Source organism: Triticum urartu, chromosome 6 (assembly GCF_003073215.2).
Source record: "Triticum urartu cultivar G1812 chromosome 6, Tu2.1, whole genome shotgun sequence".
Classification (NCBI taxonomy): domain Eukaryota; kingdom Viridiplantae; phylum Streptophyta; class Magnoliopsida; order Poales; family Poaceae; genus Triticum; species Triticum urartu.
The window spans coordinates 64,087,941-64,099,805 of NC_053027.1; the positions used below are offsets into that span (position 1 = coordinate 64,087,941).

Consider the following 11,865-nt stretch of genomic DNA (forward strand, 5'->3'; position numbering starts at 1 on the left):
CAAGGTGCTTCCTCTACGAACCTCTTCGCCGGACGTCCACCACAAGCAGGTGTTGCATCAATGGTGCCGCCTCGCAAGAACATGCCAGTAAGACGCCCACGAGAGGTAGAAGAAGACAGTACACTGGAGGTAATGTCTGCTCCCCACGTTTGTGTCACTCCATCAGTTCCTCAATCCTGCTATGAAGAAGAACCCGATGGTACATTGCAAATGCTAGCATCAGATCATTGACACCCCTGCCACTTGATGCACGATTAGGATGTCGAGGTTACTGTCAGTGCATCTAATATGCTATCTTCAGTTCAAGTTAAAAGAAAAATAACACATATGCGTCAGTCCAGGTATTGTGACAAGGTTCAGCTACCGCTGAGAGTTGTATGTTGTTATTCCTAAGAGTACAAGTCATGTAATTGCATCAGTTCGAACGAGTAACAAAACTGTTACCAAAAAATATAAAATTGCTACACAATAAGTTCAGTGATACATAAGCTAGCAGTACTTGTAATGTATATGCATTGATGCACGATTAGGATGTCGAGGTTACTGTCAGTGCATCTAATATACTATCTTCAGTTCAAGTTAGAAAAAATAGCATATATGCGTCAGTCCAGGTAGATAGTGACGAGAGAGTGCCACAGTTACACAGTAAGTTCAATGATACATAAACTAGGAGTACTTCAAGCGTAGTTGCATAAGTTACAGAAGAACAAAGGAGAAGTCATGCATGAGTTCAATGTCCAGTTTACAAAACAGTGCTAAAAAAACAGTACATCAGTACATCCGTGTTTGAACATGAATGTTCATCAGTTCGACTGAAAAACGAAACCAGATTAATCCCAAAAACTTTTGAATGTTGTTTGCAGAAGCATGCAAGGCGGCGCACGCAGCAAGCATTTCATGAGCAAAACAGATATGGGGCACCACCTGGTTGGGTAACACCAGAAATACCGCCTGGATATTTCAACAGTACAGGCAGATTTGAAGATACACCGCAATCATCAGAAGCATGGACAGGTCCTTCTATACAGCAAACAGCAATGTCTGGGAATGCAAGATTTGCCGCTACTGGGTTCCAACTAGGCCAACAATATCACCAACAACAAATGTTTTCCTTCCCCAGCGCATGCAAAAAGCCAAGGACAAGAAGGCTTCCACCAGTCGCTCCATCAACATCAATCATCCGTGCTGCAAAAGCAGTTGCGACGGGAAGACCAGGGCAAAAAGACAAAAAATTTGGCCACTCTAGCAGGTTCAAAAGTACAAGATATGAGCCATATAGACAGGAGCAACATCACAATGAATCTGAGGAGAGACGTCCGTACAACGAGAGACAGAGATCTTCGTCATCGTTGCTCCCTCCAAGAGATGCATTGCTGCATGTGCCAAGGGTGACACCACCGGCGCCCATAAACTAGGGAGAACAACAAACACCAGAGGCAGCCCAGAGCTATACACATGTAAGTATCCATATAGAAAAAAAAATACAAGCACAGTCCATACCATGGTGCCGTGACCACCCCATCTAACATTTTTGTTTTGTCATGGTTGTGTGCAGCCACCTGACATTGAAGCTTATGTTCTGCCAAGGCTAGAGATGAGGTTTGAAACTTTCGAAGAAACTAAGAACTTCTACAACGTATATGCGAAGCACACTGGTTTTGCTGTCAGGGAAGGCCCCAAGTTTAAGACCAGAGCCTACCTTTATTGCACGTGCCATGGAGTTTATGAATCAAAGGTGTCTGAAGCAAATAGACAGCGGAACAAAACGACAGCCAGGACTAACTGCGGGGCTAAAATGAGGCTGAAGATTGAAAAGGATGGAACACTTGTCGTAAAAGAGATAGTCTGGGAACACAACCACAGGCTACAGCTCACTCCGCAAATGCTTGTCTTCTTGCACTCCCACAAAAACTTTGACAAAACAATCTTGGAGTACGTCAAGTACCTGCAGTTCAAAGGCATTGAACACGCGCAAATGATGAGCATTCTGGGCGGTGATGACCCTGGTAGCTACTTCCTCGAAATGAATGCCAAAGACCTGATTAACATGTAAGTACAAACTTGTACTCCTCCCATAAACCGCGTACGCCTTTTTTCCTCTGTCGGTACAAACATATCAAGCAACGCATCACCTGACGCCAGTTCAACGTGCATTTTTCAATGAAACTTTTTATATGCAGGAAAGCAAAGAATTCAAGGATTGATGATGTGGATGATGTCCTAAAGACTGTCAACTTCTTTAGGGAGATGAAAGCTATAAACAGGGAATTCTTCTATGACATGCAACTCGATGAGTCCGATAGAGTTAAGAACATATTCTGGGCGAACGCAAGCTGCCGAGGTGCATATCAGGACTTCGGTGACTGCGTAACATTTGACACCACGTACAAGACCAACAAGTACCATATGCCACTTGGGGTGTTTGTCGGTACTAATAACCACTTACAGACTACATTCTTTGGTTTCGCCTTGATAAGAGATGAGGATGCAGAATCATTCAGATGGCTGTTCAAGACGTTTTTAAGGTGCATGAGAGGGAAGGCTCCTACATGCATCCTCACAGGTACAACCGCGAAAACCACCCCCAACCACCACCACCACCCCCTACCCCCAAAAAAAATAAAAGGAAATTAACACGGTAAAAAATGTTGTGTCAGTTCTATTTGTATATATGCACCACCATATGCTGACCACTCTGAGTTTATTTTCTCATTACCAGACCAGTGCCAGGCAATGGCTTTTGCGATCGCAGATGTTTTCATAAGCTATGCCGCTGGCACATTATGAAGAAGTCCAGGGAACACCTCGCGTACCTATATTTCCTGCACGAGGACCTTAAGGATGAATTCACATCAATTCTCAACTGGCCCCTCATGCCAACTGAGTTTGAGGATGCCTAGAAAAGACTCATGGATAAGTACAACCTCCATGATGATGCCACAATGGTGGGCATGTGGAACGAGCGTGAGAAATGGATATCAGCCTACTTCAAAGAAATTTTCTACGCCAAAATGACATCCACACAGCGAAGTGAGAGCATGAACTATGTGCTCAAGAAGAACTACGTAAATGAGAGACATAACCTACACCGGTTTGTCAACCAGATAAACTCCTGCGTCAAAAGCAGGAGGCAGACAGAGAACCAGGAGACAATGGGTAACCGGGTATAGCTCTATCACTTGTCGTAAGACAAAAAATTACATGCTTACTAAAGTAAAAACTTTATTAGAAGTTTTTCCTGTGAGAAAACTAACAATTTGGTCATCGTTCTTGCATCTGCAGATGGAAGAAAACACGCTGACCTTCTATGGGTTTGACACCCAGATGGCAAAGCTGTACACGCGAGCTGTGTACAGCGAGATCAGAGATAGGCTAAAACTGAGCACTATCTTCACGGCGACAGAGACGGGAGAGCCCACAAAGTACCTAGTGCGCTACAACCACCCGCAAAAACTGTCTGTGTGGGCTCAGCACGCATTCTAGGTGATTGCAGACCCTGTGGGAGAAACATATGAGTGCGAGTGCAGGCTATGGGACCACACAGGTGAGGACTACAAAAAAGATGTTACATACTGTACTACTTTTTTTGCAAAGTTTTTGTTCGAATGAAATGACAAAAAACATGCACCTCTTCCAAAAACAAATGCAGGTCTTTTCTGCGTGCATGTCCTGTGCATGATGCAGACAATTAAGGCTCAAAGCGTTCCAGAGAAATACATACTCAGGAGATACACCAAACGACCGAATATCCAGCCAACATTTGATAGAAATGACTTGAGGACGGTAGCGTCAAACAAGGCATCCCAATACTGCATTGAAAGCTCATTGCTGACGCTGAACATGAGGGTGCACAGAAAAAGCTTGAGAAGCCAAGAGCAAATGGCAAGGACGCGGGTCGTCATGGACAAACTTGAACAAGAACTCGACGCCATGCATTCTGCTGACAATGGGGGTGTCGCGGACAATGAAGCCATTGAGAAGGATATTGCTACAATGCTGTCCGAGATGAACCATATGGGAGCTATTGACCCGTTTGAGAACGAGGAAGAGGAGCAGCAGCAACCGGAGCTTGCCCGTGTGGACACTCAATAGCACCGACAAACTCACATGCGAGATCATGAGCTTGATGGTGCTGTAGGCGAACGACATGACAATAGCACATCCTACAAGCAGCAGCAGGAAAGGGTGATTAAACCCCCAATATTCTCAAACACAAAGGGGAGGAAGAGCAAGACGCAAGCAGCGAAAGCTGCGAAAGCAGCTGCCAAAAAGCCACCACGCCCCATCAAGCGCGTGGAATTTGGCCCGGACGGCAAACCCCTCGGGGTAAGGGCATGCGGATTATGCAACGTCGTGAGCAACCATAACTACCGCACATGCCCACTCTGCACAGATGCCACTTTCAACAAGAACAAGAAGATTGGAGCCACCCAGCTTTTACCAATGGAGACAACACACGTAACAGCTACACTTGCCGCAAGTGTGGCGGAACTGACGGACATAATGCCCGCACGTGCAAAGTGGGCAAGGAGGTCAGTGGAGCTGAACATAAACCGGGCAAGGTACAGAGTTCCAAGCAATCAAATGAAGACGATGAAGAAGAAGAGTTTGATGAGAATGACGGCCAATCAGACGAAGACAATGAAGATGACAGTGCCGGGGGCGAGGAAACTGAAACTGACGATGAAGCTGCCAAGGCTCAACCTGGAAAGAGCGCCGGCAAGGCACAACATTCGGGGACAGTTAGGAGAAGCTCAAGACTGAACAATACATAGTGGTTATCCTGCTGCGTCAACTAAAAAATAACCGTGTAGTCTTAGTTGAATCAGCACACAATGAGGAAGCATTTCACAAAAACATTGTCGTTTACCAAAACTTATTTAGCTTTATCGTCAATTTCTCGATCAGAACTAAAGTTATTTTTTAGTTTCTGATTTGTGCCCGCTGGAGCAGTGACATTATTATGTAAACCATTTGATAATCATTTTGAATGCAGTCACAAAATACGTTTGAAAAAACTTATCTGGATATATCCGACGCAAAAGCTACTGTGAACCCGTAACTCAGGAAAAAATATGTCAAGGAAAATTTTAAACTCTTGTAGCATATTAGTACTGATAACTATCAGTCGTCAGTACAAGGTAGAGTACACATCAGTATTGATATAATTTCTGATTTGTGCCCACTGAAGCAGTGACATTATTATTTAAACCATTTGATAATCCTTTTGAGTGCAGTCAAAAATAAAATTGAAAAAACTTATCTTGATATATCTGACGCAAAACTATGCCTACTCCTACAAGTCCCAATTCAAAAAGACCATCAGTACATAAAAGTAATTACATCAAGCAAAATGCGAATATAATACATCCTGTACTGGTGAAAATCTAATTTATCTGTAAAAAATACTGACATGTTATCTTGATATAAACAATCCTTTAAAAAAATACGAAAATTGTTTTAAAAAAACATTAGCACCACACATAGTATCGCTGGTATTTGGTACGTTCAATTACACTTCAATCACCAATCCGAGTACGACACTAGAGGAGGTCAGACCTCCACCAACACCGACGCTGACACGTGCAAGTGGGATAAGCAGCTGATAAGTACAGCTTGACTATACGAATCGGTGCCACAGTAAAATGCCATCATCACCACCGCAGAGACGTGCAAGTGGGGTTTTGCAGGTCATAAGTACAGCTACACAAGACTAGCCAGTTCAACAGTAAAAACCATTTAACTTGGAGGGTTAGTTCTTCCAGGCCACCACCTGCGCCACCCACTGCGCGGTTGCCACTACGAAGTGCAAACGGCGACCCCCATGACCACTACACACAAGCCCCCCGACGAACCGCCTCCCACACACCACCATCGGCGCACTGAAAAAATACCCCATTGTCTTCCATCTCTCCATCGTTCCCACAAACCACCATTGCCGCTTCCATTTCCACTGCACACAAACCTCCAGTGGCTCTCTCCAAAGCCCACAAGTCGCCGGAGGAAGGCCATGGCGGAGGAACCGTCCGCCAAGCGTCATCATGCCGAGACGTCGGACAAGTGGAGCAACCTCGTCGACATTAACGTCCCCGGCGAGAAGCGCGACTACATCAGAATGCTCAAAGGGGTTGAGCTCCACGGCAAGGAGACGCTGGAGATCGTCTGCACCAGTGAACCAGAAAAGGCCGACGAGGTGATCTCCAGGCTCTGGAGGAAGCTTGGCGGCAGGATTCGTAGGATCACCGGCGTTGGTGTGCACTACACCAACGAAGATGAACCTCCCCAGATGGCGGCAGTCCTGCAGTTGTGCGTCGACAAACTCTGCTTGGTGTACCACATCGCAGCGGCCACAAAATGGTAAGCAATCCTACTCATTTGCCCTGCATATGGTTTATCTGTTTTATTAGTACTGTATCCTAAAAATTTAATCACACTTGTTTCCCAACTAGATGTACTAGTGTGGTTTGTGAAAAGTGGATGCACTACTGCATTTTCTCAAGTAGATATACTATAAAATGTATTTTTGAACCTGATACACTGGATTACTATTTGGAAAATCTTGCGGAAGATTAAATTCTGAAGTTGATCGACTAGTGTAGTTTCTGGAGTTGATACAATAGAGTAGTCTATGTACTCGATGTATTAAAAAAGATATTTCTGAACTTGATGTAGTGAAGTATTTTCTGAATTTGATGTAATGTTATTTTCGTAAGAAAATAAACTAAGGACTTGGTGAAGCACTGGTTCTGTGTTATCCTATTTCAACAAAAGTAGACTAAACTAGTACCAATGCAGAACATACAACATTGACTGAAACTATGTATAATCCAAGAAGAAGAATAACATGATGTACTTAATTTAATTTCAGAACTTTCTTTACTAGTTTTTGAAGTACATTCATCATTGTTTATCCTACATAAACAACTACTTCATGGATTCATCACTTGTAAAACAAAACAAAAATGGATAATTCAAACATCAAAGTAATGCTAATATTCAAAATGTCTCTGCCCTTGCAGGCCCAAGCGCCTGACCGACATGCTGCAGCATGACAAGTTGTTCACATTTGCCGGTTTCAGCATTGAAAGCGACAAAGAGAAGCTGAAGTTGTCCGGTATGGAGATCAACCCCAACAAGTTCATCGACATTCAGCACAAGTGGAGAGTTCCATACACCGGAAAAGAGTACGACTCCTTGACTGATGTTGCAGCCAGCGTCATCCACCCATTCTACAAAGGCATGAAGAACAAGATCAACACGCAGGAAGACTACAAACTGTGGGGGACAAGCGAGCTGCCAGACAACCTCATCGAGTACGCAGGAGTAGATGCGTACGCCGCGTATAAGTCATGGTTCATGATCGACTACATCACAGATGGTTCAGAATTTGCGAAAGAGCGGGAGGCTAACAACTTCTACGACCACCCCTATTACCCCTTTACAGGATGAAGATACATCAGAGCCTGCCTTCGTTTTACTTCCGCTTGTGCTTGCCTTTTATCTTGTTGTTTCAAATTAGTAGTTTGCTCTTGTTGGGTTGAACCAGTATGATTATGTCGTGCTTGTCATGTTTGAACAAGTTTAGTTATGTCATCAAGTACAATCTTTTGCTTATCTCATTATATAAGTTTGGTTTGGTATCTTCGTATGTTGTTAATCCATCATTTCAAAATTGAAAAAGTAGCTTCTGAATGGAATGTTGTCGTTGCTCTAAAGTACTAGTTACGATGCAACTAATCACACAACGTTGTTCCGTGTCAGTACAACTCAGTACACTTGATCGGACATTACATACTTACTACAATAAAAAGTACAAACAAGCATCAGTCCGTAAGCGCTACTATGAATGCACTATCAGTACAACTCAGTCTACACGCAAGTACCATAGTTCTGAAAATGACACCAGAAAGACACTTGAGAATAATCACAAAAACAAACACAAAAAAAGAAGGCAAAAAACTCAAATGAAAAAGATTACACTCACACAAAACTGACAACAGCTAGAACAAAAAGTACCAGTCCAAGTTACTGGTTTGTCAAGTACTAGATTCAAACAAAACAAAAAAATTGACCACCCAAGGTCAGGAGCAGGCCCTGACAATGCTAGATACTTGAACTCAAGCCCGTGGCCGAATCCCTAGTAATCCGCACGACGCAGGACCCCGTCGACCAGGGCCCACAGGTCAAGAGAGAGAGCGAGCGCCGTGTATAAGCACTCAGGTAAGTGTTCAGAGGAGTTCGACTGGTGAGCGTCGACTGCGCTTATAAACAGGTCCGAAGCCCCCTAGACTAGCGAGGTGGGACTAAACCCAGAGCGCACGCGCACGACGCACTGCACAGGCACGCGGACGAGCTATCTGGGCCGGAAAACGGCCCAATAGCCTCTACATCGTCAACAAAAAACCCCACCAAATAAGCCCACCTATACAAACCAGAGGGCGGGACAAAAGAAATATAAACCACAAGAAAAATGTTTGTCAATTAACCTCTACAAGAAAAAAGGAAAAAAATATGATACAAAAACAATGAACCTCTAAAAAGAACAAAACTTAATAGCCTTTCTGTTAAATGTACATAATTTAAAAAATAGAATTAAATATTACTTTCAAGTTCAACTACTAAAACTAAAAAAGTTCAAAACATATAATGTTTGTCAATTATGCTAAAAATCTTGTTTATATAAAAACTGACAAGTTCAACTACTAAAAATCTAAAAGTTCAAACATATAATGTTTGTCAATTATACTAAATTTCTTATTTATATAAAAACTGATTATTCAACTACTAAAATTTCAAACACCATAACGAACGATCTGCTCGTAAAATAATCTCAAACCCCCACCCCCAACCTAAGTTATAAAAAAATCAGTTGAAACATACATACAACATCAGTGCTAAAACAGCAGGATCAGTCAGGCCACTCGCACCACTGTGACATCAAATTTCAAACCCATGCGCTGTTTGAAATTACAATTCAGTTCACACAGCACTAAAACATAAGTGCAGTAAAAATGAGAATACAAAAACTATAAAGACCTAACTTAGGTTTGTACAGATGAAAATAAAATAAGTATAAGTTTTGAGCAACAACTCCCAGGGCGCTGAAAAAAATGTTTTGACATAAACTAGTGTATAAAGGCTTCAATAGAAAAACAATACTTAAACATCCACACAGAAAAACATCACAGATCCATACGTCACCTAAATAGTGCAAAATGCCATCATCACAACCACAGAGACGTGCAAGTGGGATTTAGCAGATCGTAAGTACAGCTTGACAAGACTAATCAGTGCACCAGTAAAAGACATTTGTCTTGGACGGTTAATTCTTCCAGGCCACCACCCGCGCCACCCATTGCGCGGTTGCCACGACGAAGTGCAAACGGCGACCCCCCCGACCACTACACACACGCCCCCGACGAACCGCCTCCCACACACCACCGTTGGCGCACTAAAAAAATACCCCATTGTCTTCCATCTCTTCCTCGTTCCCACAAACCACCATTGCCGCTTCCATTTCCACTGCACACAAACCTCCAGCTTCTCTCTCCAAAGCCCCCAAGTCGCCGTAGGAAGGCCATGGCGGAGGAACCGTTCGCCAAGCGTCATCATGCCGAGACGTCGGACAAGAGGAGCAGCCTCGTCGACATTAACATCCCCGGCGAGAAGCGCGACTACACCAGAACGCTCAAAGGGGTTGAGCTCCACGGCAAGGAGACGCTGGAGATCGTCTGCACCAGCGAACCAAACAAGGCCGACGAGATGATGAGCAGGCTCAGGATGAAGGGCGGCGGCTTGTATCCGAGCTTCATCGGACTTGATGTGGAGTACACCGACGAGGAAAAACCTCCACAGATGGCGGCAGTCCTGCAGTTGTGCGTCGAGGAACTCTGCTTGGTGTACCACATCGCAGCGGCCACAAAATGGTGAGCAATCCTACTCATTTGCACTGCATATGGTTTATCTGTTTTATTAGTACTGTATCCTGAAAATTTAATCACACTTGTTTTCCAACTAGATGTACTAGTGTGGTTTGTGAAAAGTGGATGCACTACTGCATTTTCTCAAGTAGATATACTATAAAATGTATTTTTGAACCAGTACTGTTCATTCATCTGTTGTACCAGTACTAGTCACTAAAAACTTAAATAAAAATTGTTTCCCAACTAGATGAACTACTATAGTCTATGAACTGGATACACGATTACATGTTTATCAAGTTAAATGCATTTCTGAAACTGTGAAGTGGATTGTTTCACTAGATTAGCATCTGAAAAAAGGTTATAGCATTCTGAACTTTATGCACCAAATTAATTTCTGAACTTGATGAACTAGCATAGATTCTGATCTTGATGCACTAGTATAGTTTATAGAATTGATGTATTAAAAGATCTTTGGTGAAGTGGTATAGGTCCATATCTTCATGCACATGTTTCTCAAACTAATTTTTGGACTTGATATAGAATTAATGCACAAAGATGTATGAAGCACTGGTATAGGTCTTTTATTCAACAAAAAAGAAAACTAAACTTGAATCAAGCAACGCATCTATCATTGACTCTGGTAAAATGATTCTCTAATTTGGTGAAGCATTTGGTAAAGCAAAGAAGATAGCAAAAAAGAAAAAATAACACGGTGTAGTTGAATTTAATTTCAGGACTTTGTGTACTAGTTTCTGAACTACATTCATGCATGACTCATAATATATAAGCATCTACCTCATGGATTATCGCTTGTAAAACAAAAAAAGCAGAAGAATTAAATCCTCAAAAAAGAAGACTAATCTATAAATGTGTGTCTCCCGCCTTGCAGGCCCAAGCGCCTCAAAGACTTCCTGCGGGAGGAGAAATTGTACACATTTGTTGGTTTCAGCATTGGAGGTGACAAGCGGAAGCTGCAGGAGTCTGGTTTGGAAATCAACCCCAACAACTTCATCGACATGCAGCGCAAGTGGAAAGATCCAAAGACCAGCAAATACTACGAATCCTTGGCCGATGTTGCAGGCGGCGTCATCCACCCATTCTATGAAGGCATGAAGAAGAAGATGAACAGGGCAGACCACAAACTGTGGGGGAACAGCCCGCTGCCAGACAACCTCATCACGTACGCAGGAATAGATGCATACGCAACGTACAAGTCATGGAAGACAATCGACAACATCGTGACAGGTTGGGAAATTTCAAAAGAGCAGGAGGCTGACCCCTACTACCACTACAACTTTGTGGATGAAGATGCATGAAAATCTGCATTTGTTATGTTGAACCAGCTACCTTATGCTGTGTGTGTCCTTAGTATTGTTGTTTCAGATTTGTACTTTGCTTTTGTTATGTTGAACCAGCTACCTTATGCTATGTGTGTCAGGGTTTGAACAAGTTTCCTGTGTCTATCAAGTACATCGTTTGCTTATGTCGTTCAACAAGTTTGCTAGCTTCCTATTTTGTTCATCCATCATTTGAAGTTGAAGTAGGTTGAAGTTGAAACTTGATGGCTGCAACGCAGCACTAGTCATGGAGAAAAAAAAAGTGGCAGAGTAACTAAGGACAAAAGCAAATAGTAGCCTTCGACGCTCAGTACAGCTTAGACATGAACGGTAGTACTATCATGCTGAAAAAATCAGTTTTTAGTTTCAGACGAACACTAAAAAGACTAAGTTTCGGCCGAGGGCAACATTCAGTACTAAAAAGCATCATGGTAAAAAGTAGTTAGAAATTCACTAAGTACTGCATCAGGAAAAGCAAAGAAATACCAGTACGTATTTCCTAGTCACTAGCATCCTAGGGCTGAAAAGTTCTGGTACAGTTGAACACACGATACGTTCATTGTACACAAATATAAAAAGGAACGGGAAGCTTCAGTTCGCATTCC

At 42.9% G+C, this 11,865-nt stretch overlaps 1 protein-coding gene across 1 annotated transcript; it reads left to right on the forward strand.

Moving 5' to 3' along the window:
• The first annotated feature begins 1,419 nt into the window (after window positions 1-1,419).
• Window positions 1,420-2,900, forward strand: LOC125516553 (protein FAR1-RELATED SEQUENCE 5-like). Its single transcript, XM_048681956.1, has 4 exons — window positions 1,420-1,457; window positions 1,556-2,049; window positions 2,181-2,525; window positions 2,753-2,900. Exons 2-4 carry the CDS (start codon window positions 1,595-1,597, stop codon window positions 2,898-2,900), a joined length of 948 nt encoding a protein of 315 aa, XP_048537913.1. The 5' UTR covers window positions 1,420-1,457; window positions 1,556-1,594.
• The last annotated feature ends 8,965 nt before the right edge of the window (window positions 2,901-11,865 follow it).

Coding starts and splice junctions, on each gene's coding strand:
- LOC125516553 (XM_048681956.1), top strand. CDS start 1,595: ATGAGGTTTGAAACTTTCGAAGAAACTAAGAACTTCTACAACGTATAT. Junction 2,050..2,180: donor GCCAAAGACCTGATTAACAT/GTAAGTACAAAC, acceptor TTTTATATGCAG/GAAAGCAAAGAATTCAAGGA. Junction 2,526..2,752: donor CTGTTCAAGACGTTTTTAAG/GTGCATGAGAGG, acceptor TTGCGATCGCAG/ATGTTTTCATAAGCTATGCC.